Below are 18,966 nucleotides of genomic sequence, written 5' to 3'. Positions count from 1 at the left end.
GTTGTTGCTGAGACACCACTCAATTTGCTGGTGTATCTAGCTCCTGTACGCTCTAGAATTAGGATTTATTTAACTTTTACATCCATCCCACAATGTGAGAGAGTAAAAATCTTTCTTACTCCGTTGCAATGTATAGACGTGTGGATTTAAAAGTCTGATGGCTTGTAGAAAGAAGCTGTCCTGTAGCCTGTTGGTCTTGGCTTTAATGCTGTGATAGCATTTCCCTATCATCTCCATCTGAGATTTTGCAAACAATGGTTGTATCATCAGTATATTTATAGATGCATTTGAGCTATGCCTAGCTACACAGTCATGGTTATAGAGAGAGAGGGTAGAGCAGTGGGCTAAGCGCACATCCCTGAGATACACCAACGTTGATCGTCAGCACGGAGGAGATGTTACTTCCAATCTGCGAAGATTGCGGTCTTCTGGTTAGGAAGTTGAGGATCCAATTGCAGAGGTAAGGTATAAGGGGCCAGGTTCTATAGCTTTTCGATCAGGACTGCAGGAATGATGATGTTAAGTGCTGACCTATAGTCGAGGAACAGTATCCTGACATAGGTGTTTGTTTTGTCCAGGTGATCTAAGGCTGCATGAAGAGCCATTGATATGGCGTCTGCTGTAGACCTATGTGGTAATAGGCAAATTGCAGTGGGTCCAGGTCCTTGCTGAGGCCAGAGTTGGTTCTAGCCATGACCAAAGCATTTCATCACCGTAGATGTGAGTGCTACTGGACAATAGTCATTAAGGCAGCTCACGCTACTCTTCTTAGGCATCGGTATAAATGTTGCTGTTTTGAAGAAGGTGGGAACTTTCAACTGTAGCAGTGAGAGATAAAACTGAAAGTTAATGTAAATATTGCTGAACCTCAAAGAATTGTGCAACTGCGAATGGGTCTATTAGATGGCACTCAATTAAACCTTAAATTAAAGCTATAACCCAGATCCTTCTCTTAACTGAAAGCATTGATGCAAGTACAATGAATAATATAAAAGCCAGTCCAATAAATGCAATATCATGTTTTGAACAGAAGAGTTGAGTATTTATCAATGTACGATTTAAAATTCATTACTATGTTTGCACAATATGTCACTTGTGCTCAATGATAGCCATTACACCTTTTGAATTGGATGGTATAATGCAAAAGATTCATTACAGGGATTTCTCTACAAAATCTAGGCCACTTTCCTGGTGTCCTTCTGTTTAGATGTTAAACTGAGGACCCAGCTGCTGTCTTTGCTTGATATACTGTATAATCCCACAGCAGCAGCTCAAAGAAAAGCATTGTCCTTCATGACTTAGCCAAAGTTTATTTTTTGGCTGGCATTTTCTTTTGTTAAATGCATCTTGACATCTAGCTTCTTGTAGGGTTTTGTGTCTATAATTTGTGTGCTATGTTTTGTATTCTAATAGCATATCTCAAGTTAAATATGATTTCAGTAAAGCTAAATGTAGGATTGCTATCTGAATCATACAGAGCAATCATGTTGAATCAGTACCTCTCCTTTTAGCTGCAGTCATCCAAATAACTGGAGCATTTACTATTGATCTCCTGACTTCTGCCTTGTAGGTAGCAGAAGGATTGTTTAGAAGGCAGAAGTTGGACATTGCTAATCTGGAGATGTTTCTTCCATTTGTGGCGGCTTCAGTTAAATCTGTGTTCAGTGAATGCACTTTCTTTTTCCCACCCAAACTTGCCAATAAAAAATAAATATATATATACATTTTCTTTCAAGACATGAAACATGCAGAAGCACTTAGTTTAAAAAGTGTTATACATTTTGGGGGGAGAAAACAGGCAGTCGATTTACACTGCCAGTCCCCAAAATCTAAGTTTGCTAATGACCAAATAATGTTTAGCTGTTGTTGGTTGGAATATGCTACCAAACAACAGTCTAAACATCCTTTGGGACTTCCTTTTAACCTTTATTGTTCTCAGAAGTTGATCCCAGTTACTCCAATGATACTCTAATTTTGTTTTCATTTTTGGTAAATTTCCTTTGTATTTTCAAGACCTCTGCTATCCTTGCTAAAGTGGAAGATGCAGAATTCCCCTCAACAGACCCCAGACCAGCATAACTTGGCTTTTGGATTTAATTCCTTTTTACTAAGTCAAAGTTTCCTCCCCTCTTAACTTTCATCAATAGGCCCCAATTACTTTAGTGAAGGCAGATGAAAGCACCAGCTCAGATTTTGCTTCAAATCCCACAACTCTCAATAAACATGTTCAATAATCTTTTGTTTAAAAAGGCAGGTAAGTTTGTAAGAAGGGGTTAAAACAAAATGTTTGATAAATGTCAGATACTGGAAGTGGTAGAAAGCTGGCAGCTTATAGAGTAAAAAGGAACTCGGTGTCTGAGAAAAGATTTGAAGAAAGGCACAAGATCTCTGTATGTACAAGAAATTTGATATTTTTAGAGTAGAATAGTGGAGTTGATCAGGATCAAAAGGAAGCCAAAGCGGGAATGAGCAGGTTTGAGATAATGAATAAGTACATTGCATTTCTCTTCACTACCTAGACAATTGATATTGCAGAAGACTTTCTATGTCGTATATAAATACGAGAAAACTCTGGCTGGTTACCTCATTATTCTAAATTGCCTTTCAGGAATGAATCTGGTAAACCCTTTCTGCCTTCACTACAAATGTTATATCTTTCTGTTGATAGGGAGGCCAGACCTATACTCAGTGTTCCAGGTGCAGTGCAGATTTGTCAGAGAGTAAGACTTTTCTAATAATATACACAAATACTTATCACGATAAAAGTTACCAAATTGTTTGGCTTCTTAACTGTATCAAGGACATACAGATTCCTTTAATCACAAATACCTTTAAATCTCTCATCATTGAAAAATACTCTACCTTTTTATTTCAGTTCTACCTAAGAGGAAAACCTCACACTTTTCTTCATTATTTTCTATCTGCCTGTCTTTTCTCATTTACTTAGTTTTTTTACTATATCCCCAAATCCTCTCTGCTACCTCCTTACATTTGACACTATCACTTGACTTTATATTAAGCAAATCTGGATAAATTGCACTTGGTCCCCTTGCCAAAACATTTGTGTAGATTGTGAATGTCTGGGACCCCAATCATGTAGTGCTGCAATATTCACAGCCTCCTAATATGAAGAGGACCCATTTATTTGTATGGCTTTCTGGCAATTAATTAATCCATGTTAATTATGTCTGTACGTTACCCCCAATACTCTGCTTTAATTTTTTTTTATGGCTTCATGGGGCATGTTATCATAGACCTCTGGAAGGTCAAATACACTACATCTGTTTGTTCACCATTATTTGTTCTACTACTTACAGCCTTTTTAAAAAAAACCTTCCAGATAAATCTTTGTTGATTCTGCCCAATTATTTTTCCTGATTGCTTTATTTATTAACAATAGGTTTCGGTATTTTCTCTCATTCTGATGTCAGGTTAACTGGCCTATAGATCCCTCCTTTCTTAACTCCTTCCTCCAGCTATGTGGGTAATTTTATAGTGGAGCACTTAATTTGTAGTCCAAAAGAGTTATGAAGACAACACAAAATGTTTAATTTATCTGCCATTTGCTTGTTTCTTAAGGCAATTTATCCTTTCTGAAATGATGAGACCCACATTAACTCCAGTTTATTTTTTCCTTTTTACATGTTCATGGAAAGACTTTGTTCTTTGCATTTCTTGCTAACCAACTCTTGTATTTTGCTTTTCCCTAATAGTGCCTTGGTCCTCCTTTACTTGAAATTTTTCTCATTCCTTAGTCTTGGTGCCTCTTTTGGCAATATTGGACTCATTTAAGAGAAATAGTTTATTAGATTTCTTTGACTATACATCATAGAGATGTGGTATTTCAATAGTTTTTGCAGTATCAACATTCAAAAATGATTTATTCCTTGATCTACTCCATTCTTTAGGTTTCCTTAAATACGTAGTTGCTGATTATTTTAGTTGCTCTAAGTGGATGTTTTCCTGATTCTAACCCCTCCCCTTCAGATAAAGAAATTGTATTTGCCTATTTTGATGTTTTTAACTTAATTAGTTCTGGGCTCACTACCAAGTAGAAACGGTCCTTCCAGTTTATTCTATTGAAATCTTTTATTATTAGTAAAGTCCTCAACAATTAGGTTAACTTATTTCTACCCCTAGCCACCCCCCCCCCCCCATTCCAAACTCAGGAGCGGAAAAAGTGGCTAACTTATTTAATGTTCCTTGGTCAATAAGGTTTTATTGTTTTGATTAAGCATAGAATATATCAGAGAAACATGCCCTTTGGCCCACCAAGTTCCAATGAGCAATGGCTAGGGTAATTGTACAGTTAACCTGATAACCTGTGCATTTTTGGGATGTGTTGTGGGATTTGAACCAGTATTCTAATAAATATTTTGTGTTTAAAGCAGTGTATTTGTATCTTCATTGATCAAAAGCTACATATTAGTTACTGTATGATACAACTAGGGTTCAATGCAATACAAATCCATGGCCCTGGTATTTTTTGACTTGCATTAAATCAGAGTTAACCAATTCTTCGTTTTTTAAAACAAAGTACTCAGTGGATCAAATAGGTTTTATGCCGAGACACTCACTTCAGGTCAAAGACCCCTTGAGCTAATCATGCGAATTCTTCCCCTGCCCCTCTGCAGCTTAAAAATAGCATCTGCAGTTCTTATTTATTTTCAGGTTGCCAGTTTGTTATATAAACAGGAGAATGCAATAACTGTTCAGTTGTCACATGGCAGCATGGAAAGAAAATTCAGTGGATTCCGGTTCATTGGGATACATCAGGACAAGTCCATTTTGAACATCTGTCTCAATTAACCAAAGTTTCCTGGAAATCGTTTAAAAAGGTGAAAAAGGATCTAGTGCTTTCCCAGCGAATGACAAGTAAACTCTTCTTGGGCTTCCAGCTGGGTGCAAGTATTATTTATTTATTTATTTATTTTCCCCTGGCATTTTGATGACAGACTCTGCCATCTTCATCAGGAATGATGCCTAGGCATGTCTAGTCCAATGGTAGAGTACCCCTGTCAGGGGTAAGTGTTTTACGCAGAGAGTGGTGAGTACGTAGAATGGGTTGCCGGTGGTGGAGGTGGAAACAATAGGGTTTTTTAAGAGACTCCTGGATGGCTACTTGCAGCTTAGGAAAATAGAGGGCAATGGGTAAAGCCTAGGTAGTTCTAAGGTAGAGACATATTCGGCACAACTTTGTGGGCCGGAGGGCCTGTATTGTGCTGTATGTTTTCTACGTTTCTGTGTAACACCAATGTAGTCGTCAAAGTAATTGTGAAATAGTAGAGGGAGTGGGCTTGAGCACAGTTGAAATATCCTGTAGAAGATGGGTTTTGCTTGGTACTATATGGGTGTTTACACTGATACCTTTGTGATTTGGAGAAAGTGATTGAAGTTGAAGAAGTGAGGATAAATTTAGCCAATGTGAGGATAGATTTCCAGCATATGTGGTTTTTGATTATTATTTTTAAATTTTCTTTGTTTTTCAAATCTGTAATTTTTTTTGCAGCTTTTAAACATTTTGGATATCCACTTTTATTTATGTTTGCATTGGTTATCTCAGATTTAATCACTCCATTATTTACAGTTCAGCCTTCTCCCAAGCATTTGGTCATCTGTCATTGTGCCCTTTTCTAACATGGCTTCTGTGATACTTAGTTCAATAGCACTCTTGGGATATTTTGCCCCAGTGTAATACCATTTATTTGTATTTGTAGTTTCTTTTTTTGTTTTGTCACATGGTTTGCATATGCCTGTTGACACTGACATTAAATATTGTCAAGTAAAAGCCATGCTGTCCCATGAAAGACTTGTAGGCATCCATTAGTCTCGAAAGACCATGGATTTGTGCCTTGGAAAGTTTCCAGGGCGCAGGCCTGGGCAGGGTTGTATGGGAGACCGGCAGTTGCCATGCTGCAAGTCTCCCCTCTCCACGCCACCGATGTTTTCCAAGGGAAGAGCAAGGGCCGATATAGCTTGGCACTGGTGTCGTCGCAGAGCAATGTGTGGTTAAGTGCCTTGCTCAAGGACACAACACGCTGCTGTAGCTGAGGCTCGAACTAGCGACCTTCAGGCTTTAACCACTTGGCCACACGCCAACAGACGTACCGGTGGCTATATTTCATTAGGAGTTTGAGGAGATTTGGTAAGTCACCAAAACGTCTAGCAAATTTCTACATATGTATTGTGGAGAACATTCCAGCTGGTTGCATCATCATTTGGTATGCCGGGGCCACTGCACAGGATTGGAAAATGTTGAAGCTCAGCCAGCTCCATCAGGGGCTCGAATCTCCCAACCATCAAAAGATGATGCCTCAAAGAGTGTCATATATCATCATGTCCTCTTCTCATTATGACCACAGAATCAATAGTTTTAGAAACACCTCCTTCCCCTCTGCCATCAGATTTCAGAATGGACAATGAACCCATAAACACTACTACACTATTTTTGCTGTCTTGTTGAACTAATTATTTAATTTTTATAAATATTTCTTATTGTAGTTAACAGTAAGTTTTATTGTGCTGTACTGCTACCACAAAACAATAAATTTCATGATGTATGTCAGTGATAATATACCTAATTTGATTCTGATTTCACAAACGATATAAAAAGTCATTTTACAAGTGAACTGAGTGCCAGTCCAAAGCAACTTTAAGCACAAGCTTAGGATAGTTATGCAGCTGCAACCATGGCAGCAAAGAGATTTAGCTTTTATCTGCAGGAGAATCGTGAGGAGAAAGCATGTTTGTAATTTTTAAAGAACTAAATTTATAAAAAGAACTTGTTTCATAGATCAGTAGTTGTGGTCTATTTGTTAGCAACTATAGAAAGGAATTTTAGATTTTAAAAGATCAGTGGTATTTCCTGTACTGCCAGATCTTTGCCTTGTTGATCAATTGTCTTTAAGTATCTTAGCACCACTGTGTGACATATTTGTATTTGCACCTAAGGTAGGATTAAATCCACTGTCTCTAGACTTTACAATCATGTTTGCAGAATCTGAACTCCAGCTTCATTGGTTTTAAGATTGTAGAGTAAACTTGACTTAATGTGAAATAAATTTGAGATATCAACCCTCTTTTTTTTTAACTTGCAGAAAACTCTGAACCAAATGATTTAAAGCCATTCTTCGATCAAACATATTCACACATTTACTATGTTTTCTTTGAAAACTTTGTGACCATTGAAGCCAATCTAAAGCAAAAAGGTAAGAATAAATCTTTTTGTTGTATGAAAAGTATTAATTTGTGAAACTGAGACTCTGGGAATGAAGAGCAAAACCATTCATTTGAGATTTGATAAATTTTCTTTGCATCAATCTGTTTGGATAATAGTCTGCTGTACTGAGAGGAATTTAATGTTTAAGTTGGGGTAGTTGTTGCTTCATTATTTTGTGAATACAGTAAGGTGATATTCAATGGCGCTGCATGGTGCTTAATTGTTTTTGCAGATATGGGACGTTAATTTTGCTTCTTGTAATTACGTCACTATGACTACCAGGCAACATAAATAATGAGTTAGCTTTGTAGGAAATTTATTTTACTAGAGATCCTGCAAATATATTGTACAAATAACTTGAAGACAATGAATGTATTATGTTGGTATATCTATTTTGATTAAATTAGGAATGTTTTTAAAATTTATTTTTGGGATCTGGGTATTGTTGGTAAGATGAGTGTTTTTGCCCATCTCTAACTGCCCTTAAGAAGATAGTGTTGACCTGCCTTCTTCTACTGAAGGTAGTCCTTTGGGAAGGGATTTCCTATGTTTAGACCCAGTGACTGAAGTTTGAGCAGTGTATTACCAAGTCAGAGTAATCTATGACTTAGAGAGAAATCGATCCTGCTACTCTTTCTCTTCTTGGCAGCAGAGCTCTTAGGTTTGTGAACTCTTGTCATAATACCCTGGGCAGAACATTTTATAGATCTTGGATGCTATAACCACTGTTTACTGATAGTGGAGGGAGTGAATATTTGGAGTAGTTGATTGAGCAAGTTGCTTTGCCCTTGAAGGTATTGAACTTTTTGAGAGTTGTTGGTGCTGTACTTCTTCAGATGAATGGATGATTGCAGTCTTGACTTGAGACCAGTAGAAATTATTTTTTTTTCTGAAACCACTCACTTTCCATCAGCTCATAAGGAAAAATGCTTCCCAATCCATTATTGGCCTTACCAAGCTTTTTTTTGCTTTTGTCAGCTGTGGCTCAGTTGGTTGCACCTTTGTTTCTCAGACAAAAATTAACAATTCAGATCTCATTCTACAGACATGAAGAGAAATCTTTACACCATTTCTTCAGTCCAATATTGAAGGGAGTGCTACTTAATGAAGGTGTAATCTTTCAGAGGCTTTAAACCAGGTTTCTATCCACTCTTGGATGATTGAAGCAGTGACACAAGATGTCGCAGAGAAGAACAGAGGAGCTCTCCTGTATTATCAGTGCCTCAGTCTTTTTAATTGGAGGATATTTTCTAGTCAGTTTGTGCAAATTGGCTGCTCTGTTCCTTGTATTAAAATAGTGGTTATATTTAAGGTACTTTATTGGCTTAATTGTCTGGGGACATCTGAAAGGGACTTCTTAATAGCTTCCCCCGAATTCAGTCATTGATTTCCAATTTGTAAAATACATTATAACTTAAAAAAAAGCCTGAAAAAAGTTTATTTGTACATTATAATTATTTAGATTTTGTTTACGAGTTTTACCCTAATTGAAAAAATGATACTAATAATTTAATAAAGCTATTTTCTTATATTTAATGGATGATTACCATGGCATGTCCTCTTAAGCATTAGAACTTCCTTTCCTTTGATAGTACATTGGATCGATGATCTGACTTTATTTGAAACTTCAAGGTTCTTTCCTTTCTCCTCCTGACTGCTTGGTGCATTGTCCATCAAAGCAAAATGTCGGAAATGGGCATTTTCTCATTCAATACTCTTCAGTTCCCATTCTAATTATGCAATAAATGAGTTTGATTTTCTGCCGATTGTCTGCACTCTCGGAGATGGCCCCAGGCACAATTTTCCATTGGGAAATGATGCAGCACGGGTTATTGAGCATAACAGACAAGGCTGTCTTCTGAATTACTTTGACAGCTGGTGAGATTACTCTCATACTTAGCTGCTTTCAAAGCTTTTGTAGAATGTATTCATGCACATTCATAAACAATTAAGTATATCTGTATAATTTCTATATTAAAATGATAAAAACACTGGAACATCAGCTAAATGTCTTTAAAATGGTTATAAAGTAGGGCTGGATCACCTTTGCAGTTGGATACCTGTAGGTCAACCAACTTTAAAACAAAATGTGTTACTCTGTACTTCCCTAACAACTGCTTTATTAAAATTAGTCGCCTTGGTAGAAAGTCCACTGAAGTCTATGTACATACCATTGGCCCCCACGAGGGATCCAATAAAGGTTTGCAGGTGACCTGGAATCAATAATTGTCTGGGTAAAAGTTTGGTCATGACAGAGGAACAATTGGAGCTGGCCATTTTTAAGTGGCAGCATTGAATCAATTTTATTTTTTAAAAACTGTAGTAACACAACCTATTCCAATTTTTTTATAGAAATTTAAAAAAGTATAGGTGCTGGAAATCTAAAACAAAAGTGGAAAATGCTGAAAATATTCAGTAGTTCAGACCGTATCTCTGGGAAGAGAAAGAGAGTTTCAGGGATTCTTCTTCAGAACTGAAAAGGAGGTAAAATACATCTGTAAAGCTGTGGGGATGGTAAGGGAGGGGATGCCTCTTTGATAGAGGGAAACTGAGGTAACAATGGAGACAAGCTTTGAACAAGTTGTTCGGTCAGTGGGCAAAGGGAAATAGTGAAAACATGAACAAAGGAAAATAAGCAAAAGAATGTGGAAGTTGTGAAATACAGTGGAAGAGGATGTGCGCACAAAAAAAGGAAAAAAACAGACCAAGAAACGAGCTGAGTTAATCCAGGCTGAGAAAGCGTTACCTTCAGTTGTAGAATATTAAGTCGCATTGAGAAATTTGGACGAGGTTGGTTTCATTTTGAAAAACTACCATCACAAATTAGAAATGGCATGTTACTTCTGAAGTATTCGTAGAGTCATGGAGTAATACAGGATGGAAATAGGCCCTTTGGTGCCATGCAAATCACAGAATCCTTCCTGATAGTCCCAGTTTCCCGTTTTTGCACGTAGTCCTCCAAGCCCTTCCCTTCATGTACCTATCTAAATGGCTCATGTATTACAGTTTACCTGCTGCCGTCACCACCACTCTTGGTAGCATGTTCCAGATACTCTCAATCCTCTGTGTAAAGAAAGTTACCTCTCAGGTTTCTTCTAAATCTCCCCCCTCCTGTCTTGTATCTGTACCTTCCAGCTTTGGACTGCCTAACCTGTGGAAAAGACTGTGACTATGTACTTTATCCATAGTTAGGTGTAAGTGGAGTGACTATTGTTGGAATGGGCTAGGCTTAGAGTGGCAAACTGAGGCTTTGGCTTAAGAGGCTTCAGCGAGATGAGTCTAGATTGAGGTTTCTATCAGGTTTCTCTTTCTTTTCTTTTGCACAATTGGAGCACTGGGAATGACAACCAGGACAGTGGACTGTTCATCCTGCAGAATGTGGGAAAACGAGGAGACTTCCCATATTTCTATGACAACTGAACTTGCACAGAGTGCATCCAGCTGCAGCTTACAGACTGTGTGAGGGAACTGGAGATGGATGACCTTTGGATTGTTCAGAGAATGAGGAGGTGATAGACAAGAGTTACAGGAAGGTAATCACCCCTAAGTTGCAAGAGGCATTTAACTGGGTGACTGAGAGGAGAGAGAAAGTGAATTGGCAGTTAGTGCAGAGTGGCTCAAGTATACTGGTTTTGTGGGGGGGGGAGAGCAACGACCTACCAAGTGAAAGTCACAGCCACTGGGTGTGTAGCACTAGTCTTACTCTGTGGATCAGAAGGAAAGGGGGTAGAAGAGGAGAGCAGTAACGATAAGAGATTAATTGGTTAGGGGAACAAACTGTTGACAGGAATGAGAATCCTGGGTGGTATGTTGCCTTCCAGGTGCCAGGGTCAGGTTTCTCTTGAGTTGAGTCCATAGCATTCTAAAGTTCTAAAAGGGAGGATGAGCAGCCAGAGGTCGTGGCCCTTGTCAGTACCAGTGGCAAAGGCAAAGAAGATGACCAGGTCCTGCAAAGTGAGTTCATAGAGTTAGGTGCTAAGTTAAAGGACAATGGCTTCTGGGTATTTATCTCAGGATTCCTACCTATGCCATGCGTTAGTGAGGCTAGAAATAGGAAGATAATAATACAGTTTAACATGTGGCTAAGGAGATAGTACAGGAAGTAGGGCTTTATATTTTTGGATCATTGAGCTCTCTTCCTGCAAAGGTGCGATGTGTATAAATGGGAAGGTTTACATCTGAACTGGAGGGGGACCAGTATCCTTGTGGGAAGGTTTGCAGGGTGATGGGAACCAGAGTGGTCGGCAGTTAGTTTAGTGGTTGTGAGGAAAGTAGATGTTAAGCCTGCATATAAAGAGAGGAGTTGAAAGGTTGAGCATAGTGGAAGTAATGCTCTGAGTTGCATCTATTTCAATGCGAGCAGTATTATAGGTAAGGTAACTACAAAAAGAATGCCCCCAATCTGACACCAACAAGTCACTTCGATCACATTTGTTAACCATGTCAGCATGCTTTTATGCATTGAGTTGCTGTCACGTGATTGACTGATTAGATATTAGATATTTGCATTAATGAGCACCTAATAAAGTGGCTGAGTGTAAGTCGGGATTCTCTTCTGTCGATTTCAGTTCATCTTTTAACCATCATCCTTGAGCTTCTGCAAACATGTTAACCTTGCCTTTTATTTCAACAGGAACATACAAACTTTGTACTCATTTTACTTTTGAAGGCCTCTTATTTACCGAGCATTTTTTACCAGGGAGCAGCCTCTCCCAGTCCAGACTTGCCAAATCCTTTCTGTTGCCGTCAAAATTGGCCTATCTCCAATTTAGAAATCTTAACCTGAAGACGAATCCTATCTTTCTCCATAATTATCTTGAAACTTATGGAATTACGGTAACTAGATCCAAAATGTTCCCTTACATACTTATGTTTCCTGCCCTGTCTCACCCTCTTAAGATGAGATCCAATATCATGCTCTTTCTAGTTGGGACCTCTATATACTGATTAAGGAAAGACTTTCTTGAATACATTTAACAAATTCTATCCAATCCAGTTCTTTCACAATATTGGAATCCTAATCAATATGTGGAAAGTTAACATTGCTTATTATCACAGAGGTTCCCAACCTGTGGTCCACGGACCCCTCAGTTAATGGTAGTGGTCCATGTCATAAAAAAAAACCTATCACAATCATGTTTTCTTGCAACAGTCTACTACCTCTTTACGAATTTGCTCCTAAATCCTGCAAAATAGGGTAGGACGGTAGAGCACTGAGGAGAACATAAGGATCTGAAAATACAGATCCATAATTTCTTGGAAGTGGCATGGCAAGTAGATAGGGTCATAAAGAGAACTTTTGACACTTTTTGACCTTCATAAATGAGTGTATTGAGTACAGGAGTTGGGAAGTTGTATAGGACATTGCTGATAGTTAATTTGGAGTATTGTGTACAATTCTGGTCACCAATCTACAGGAACAATATCAATAAGGTTGAAAGAGTACAAAGAAAATTCATGCGGATGTTGCTGAGATGGGAGAACCTGAATTATAGAGAAAGGTTGACTATGTTAGTACTCTATTTTCTGGCATGTAGGAGAATGAAGGGGGTTTTAATAGAGGTATACAAAATTATGAGGGATATAGAGTAAAAGTAATCAACGTTTTTCCACTAAGGTTGGGTGAGACTAAGAACTAGAGGTCATAGGTTAAGGGTGAAAAATGAAATATTTAAGAGGGAACCTCGGAGAATTTCTTCTCTTAGAGGTTGCTGTGAGTGTTGAACATTCTGCCAATGGAAGTGGTGGATCTGGGTTTGATTGCAACATTTTAGAGTTGTTTTGGCATTGACTAGAAGGGCCAAAAGGCCTGTTCCTGTGCTGTAATGCTCTATGAATAACCAAGACCCCCAAATTGACCCTGAGTTGCCCAATAGTCATAAGCCTCCAGTCAGAGAATTGATGTTCAAGCATTACTCTCTGCTTCCTATCATCAAGCCTCATGGATCCACCTCACTAGCTTCCCCTAAATCCCTAACCTTTCAGATCAGCCTGCCAAATGGGAGCTTTTCAAAGGTCTTACTAAAGCCATATAGACAACATCCACTGCCTTACCTTCATCTATCCCCGTAGTTACCTCTTTGATAAACTCAACAATTAGTCAGACATGACCTCCCAAATAACCATGCTGACTATCCCTGAGTAGGCCTTGATTATCCAAGTGATGGGTCTCTCTTGTCTCTGTAATCCCTCCGGTAACCTCCCTACAACTGAAATCTTGCTCAACGTCTTGTAGCTCCCTGGCATATCCTTGCTCATCTTGTTGAATAATGGAACAACATTAGCTACTCTGCTAACAACAAAACAACAGTCTCTGCAAGGGCCTCCTCAATTTCTTCACTGATCTCTATAAAGGTCTGGAACTCAGGCCCAGGAATTTTGCCCACTTTAATGTGCTTCAAGGCTGCAAATACTTCCTCCTTTGTAATATGCATATGTCCTAGACCACACTACTTATTATTACTCTCATCCATGATATTTTCCTAAGTAAACACCGAGGAGAAATAGACATTAAAAACTTCACTATCTCCTGGGACTCCACACAATAGGCTCTAAGAGGACTTTGTCTCTCCTTAGTCACCCTTTCATTGTTAATATAATTGGAGAACCTCTGGGAATTATTTTTATCCATGCTTTCCAAATCCATTCTTACTTTCTTTTTGCCCTCCTGATTTCCTCCTTTCATTTGTGATGTATGCTTTCTGCTTTTTCTTGATCAGTGCCTCAATATCTCTTGTCAGACAGGATTCTCTGAACTTGGTCTGTCTGCCCTTCACACTAACAGGATAATGCTGCTCCGGGACTCTTGATATGACTCTTTTAAAACCCTCCCACTTACCACTTGTTCCTTTGCCTTTAAATAAAGTTGCCCAGTTGACCTCAGCTCGCAACTCCATATTGGCCTCATTGCTTGTCAAGTCTTGGGCCATATTACAATTCTACCGCCAGGACTTAAGAATTTTTTAAAAGCTATTAATGCTTTTTGAGATAGTGATTTAGATGCATATCATATTTTTTACTGAGTTAAGTATTGTATGTAATTAGTTTTGCTACAACAAGTGTATGGGACATTGGAAAAAAAGTTGAATTTCCCCATGGGGATGAATAAAGTATCTATCTATCTATTTTTCAAAAAGTATTTAAGAAATTTCAGTTGTTCTTGGTTATATTTTAGTGCCAAACCGAAAGCAAAATTACTTACAAAACTAGCACAAGACAACTGCTTGGACAAACAGATGTCATTTAATCAGTGTTTGTGAGTATTTGTAAACAACATGATTGGATGAAATAGACTGGCACAGTAGCATAGTGGTTGGTGTAACACCTTTACACTGCTGGCAACCCAGGTTCAATTCTGCTGCTATCTGTAAGGATTTCTGCATTCTTCCCATGTCTTAATTAATCACACTTCTAATGGTAAATGATCACTGCAATCAGTAGCCTGTCACTTCCCTTTCGGAGTTGAGCTTTTGAACCGCCTGTACAACCGGGCATTTTTGCATGTGAACTGAAGTCTTGGAAGGTTGCAACATGGTGGCTATGGCTGAATCAAGGCAGTGGGGTCTGGCCCCAAGGGCAGGGAATGAATCAATATTTGGCCATTGTTGCAGTGGATTTGGAGGTAATTCTATGCAGCAGAGATGAGGCTGAGTCGAGGTGGCAGAGCACGGTCCTGAGCCTGAGAGTAAGGAAAGATCCAAGGTTTGATCAATTTAAGCACTGGGGTGAAATCAGAAAAGTTGGGTATGAGCCAAATTGAGGCGGCGGGGTCCAGACCCAAGAACATATTGAAGTGACAGGGCCGAGGTTTGAGAGGTAGAAATGACCCAAAGTTTGATTGATTTAAGCGTTAGGCTAGATTAAAAAGGTCAAGGTGTCAGTCAGAGGTGAGAGATGTGCTGCTTCAGCTAGCTGCTCCATGAAGTTTACTTGTCTCTCCGCTGAATTGCAGTGGCTTCTGAATCGGCTATAGTGATGACTGGCTTTGTGGCAGTGGACTCACTTTTGCGAACTTCAGCTAAGCCTTATATGCCTACTTTTATTGTTTTGCACAATTTATTTTTTTTTCCTGCACATTGGACCATTTTTTTTTGGTGGATTCTATTGTGTTTCCATGTTTTGTGGCTGCCTGTAAGGAGATGAATCTCAAGGTTATATACGGTGTACATACTTTGAGAATAAATGTACTTTGAACTTGAACTTAGAAATGTATCTTGACTGTGTGGGTTTCCTCCAGTGCTTCAGTTTCCTCTTAGAAACATAGGAAATAGGTTCCTCCATTTGGCCCTTTGAGCCTGCACTGCCATTCAGTATGGTCATGGCTGATCATCCAACTAAGAACCCTGTACCTGCTTTCTCTCCATACCCCTGATCCCTTTAGCCACAAGGGCCATATCTGACTTCTTCTTAAATATAGCCAATGAACTGGCCTCAACTGTTTCCTGTGGCAGAGAATTACACAGCTTCACCACTCTCTGTGTGAAGAAGTTTTTCTTCATCTCGGTCCTAAAAGGCTTCCCCTTTATCCTTAAACTGTGACCCCTCGTTCTGGACTTCCCCAACATCAGAAACAATCTTCCTGCATCTAGCCTGTCCAATCCCTTTAGAATTTTATACGTTTCAATAAGATCCTCCCCTCAATCTTCTAAATTCCAGCGAGTATAGTCGATCCAGTCTTTCTTCATATGAAAGTCCTGCCATCCCAGGAATCAATCTGGTGATCCTTCTTTGTACTCCCTCTATGGCAAGAATGCCTTTCCTCAGATAAGGGGACCAAAACTGCACACAATACTCTAGGTGCAGTCTCACCAAGGCCTTGTACAACTGCAGTAGAACCTCCCTGCTCCTGTACTCAAATCCTTTTGCTATGAATGCCAACATACCATTTGCCTTTTTCACCGCCTGCTGTACCTGCATGCCCACTTTCAATGACTGGCATACAATGACACCCAAGTCTCGTTGCACCTCCCCTTTTCCTAATCGGCCACCATTCAGATAATAATCTGTTTTCCTGTTCTTGCAACCAAAGTAGATAACCTAACATTTATCTACATTAAATTGCATCTGCCATGAATTTGCCCACTCACCTAACCTATCCAAGTCACCCTGCATCCTCTTAGCATCCTCCTCACAGCTAACACCGCCGCCCAGCTTCGTGTCATCCGCAAACTTGGAGATGCTGCATTTAATTCCCTCGTCTAAATCATTAATATATATTTTAAACAACTGGGGTCCCAGCACTGAGCCTTGCGGTACCCCACTAGTCACTGCCTGCCATTCTGAAAAGGTCCCGTTTACTCCCACTCTTTGCTTCCTGTCTGCCAACCAATTCTCTATCCACATCAATACCATACCCCCAATACTATGTGATTTAAGTTTGCACACTAATCTCCTGTGTGGGACCTTGTCAAAAGCCTTTTGAAAATCCAAATATACCACATCTACTTGCTCTCCCCTATCCACTCTACTAGTTACATCTTCAAAAAATTCTGTAAGATTTGTCAGACATAATTTTCCTTTCACAAATCCATGCTGACTTTGTCCGATGATTTCACGACTTTCCAAATGTGCTGTAATCTCATCTTCGATAACCGACTCTAGCATTTTCCCCACCACCGATGTCAGACTAACCAGTCTATAATTCCCCGGTTTTTCTCTCCCTCCTTTTTTAAAAAGTGGGGTTACATTAGCCACCCTCCAATCCTCAGGAACTAATCCAGAATCTAAGGAGTTTTGAAAAATTATCACTAATGCATCCACTATTTCTTGGGCTACTTCCTTAAGCACTCTGGGATGCAGACCATCTGGCCCTGGGGATTTATCTGCCTTTAATCCCTTCAATTTACCTAACACCACTTCACTACTAACATGTATTTCCCTCAGTTCCTCCATCTCACTAGACCCTCGGTCCCCTACTATTTCTGGAAGATTATTTATGTCCTCCTTAGTAAAGACAGAACCAAAGTAGTTATTCATTTGGTCTGCCATGTCCTTGTTCCCCATGATCAATTCACCTGTTTCTGACTGTAAGGGACCTACATTTGTCTTAACCAATCTTTTTCTTTTCACAAATCTATAAAAGCTTTTACAGTCAGTTTTTATGTTCCCTGCCAGCTTTCTCTCATAATCTTTTTTCCCTTTCCTAATTAAGCCCTTTGTCCTCCTCTGCTGGACTCTGAATTTCTCCCATTCCTCAGGTGTGCCGCTTATTCTGGCTAATTTGTATGTTTCTTCTTTGGACTTGATACTATCCCTAATTTCCCTTGTCAGCCACGGGTGCACTACCTTCCCTGGTTTATTCTTTTGCCAAACTAGGATGAACAATTGTTGTAGTTCATCCATGCAATCTTTTGCATATCCACCGTCAACCCTTTAAGTATCGTTTGCCAGTCTATCTTAGCTAATTCACGTCTCATACCTTCAAAGTTACCCTTCTTTAAGTTCAGAACCTTTGTTTCTGAATTAACTATGTCACTCTCCATCTTAATGAAGAATTCCACCAGATTATGGTCACTCTTACCCAAGGGGCCTCGCACGACGATTGCTAACTAACCCTTCCTCATTGCTCAATACCCAATCTAGAATGGCCTGCTCTCTAGTTGGTTCCTCAACATGTTGGTTCAGAAAACCATCCCGCATACATTCCAAGAAATCCTCTTCCTCAGCACCCTTACCAATTTGGTTCACCCAATCTATATGTAGATTGAAGTCACCCATTATAACTACTGTTCCTTTATTGCATGCATTTCTAATTTCCTGTTTAATACCATCCCCAACCTCACTACCACTGTTAGGTGGCCTGTACACAACTCCCACCAGCGTTTTCTGCCCCTTAGTGTTATGCAGCTCTACCCATATCGATTCCACATCATCCGGGCTAATGTCCTTCCTTTCTATTGTGTTAATCTCCTCTCTAACCAGCAATACTACCCCACCTCCTTTTCTTTCCTGTCTATCCCTCCTGAATATTAAATATCCCTGGATGTTGAGCTCCCATCCTTGGTCACCCTGGAGCCATGCCTCTGTGATCCCAACTATATCATATTCATTAATAACTATCTGCGCATTCAATTCATCCACCTTGTTACGAATGCTCCTCGCATTGACACACAAAGCCTTCAGGCTTGTTTTTACAACACTCTTAGCCCTTATACAATTATGTTGAAAGCTGGCCCTTTTTTGATTTTTGTCCTGGATTTGCCTGCCTGCCACTTTTACTTTTCACCTTACTACTTTTTGCTTCTACCCTCATTTTACACCCCTCTGTCTCTCTGCACTTGTTCCCATCCCCCTGCCACATTAACTTAAATCCTCCTGAACAGCAGTAGCAAACGCTCCCCCTAGTACATTGGTTCCAGTCCTGCCCAGGTGCAGACTGTCCTGTTTGTACTGGTCCCACCTCCCCCAGAACTGGTACCAATGCCCAAGAAACACCATTTTTCAAGCCATGTATTCATCTGAAATATCCTCCTATTTCTACTCTGACCAGCACGTGGCACTGGTAGTAGTCCAAAGATTATTACCTTTGTGGTCCTACTTTTTAGTTTATCTCCTAACTCCCTAAATTCACCTTGTAGGACCTCATCCAGTTTTTTACTTATATCATTGGTACCTATGTGCACCACGACCACTGGCTGTTCACCCTCCCACTCCAGAATGTCCTGCAGCCGCAGAAACGCTCATCTATTCCCCTTACAATCGAATCCCCTATCACTATAGCTTTCCCACTCATTTTCCTTCGCTCTTGT

At 39.5% G+C, this 18,966-nt stretch overlaps 1 protein-coding gene across 11 annotated transcripts in view; it reads left to right on the top strand.

Moving 5' to 3' along the window:
* ralgapa1 (Ral GTPase activating protein catalytic subunit alpha 1) overlaps positions 1-18,966 on the top strand; it is a 202,987-nt gene that overhangs the window by 2,076 nt on the left and 181,945 nt on the right. For all 11 annotated transcript variants that reach the window (XM_073039975.1, XM_073039978.1, XM_073039977.1 and 8 more), the window contains exon 2: positions 7,098-7,208. In XM_073039975.1, the coding sequence (XP_072896076.1) occupies positions 7,098-7,208 (111 nt within the window). The remainder of the gene's footprint in view (positions 1-7,097; positions 7,209-18,966) is intronic.

This window comes from Hemitrygon akajei, chromosome 3 (genome assembly GCF_048418815.1).
Source record: "Hemitrygon akajei chromosome 3, sHemAka1.3, whole genome shotgun sequence".
In the NCBI taxonomy this organism is placed as follows: domain Eukaryota; kingdom Metazoa; phylum Chordata; class Chondrichthyes; order Myliobatiformes; family Dasyatidae; genus Hemitrygon; species Hemitrygon akajei.
The sequence above is the reverse complement of the archived record's forward strand: the minus strand, read 5'-3'. Positions and strand labels throughout refer to the sequence as shown.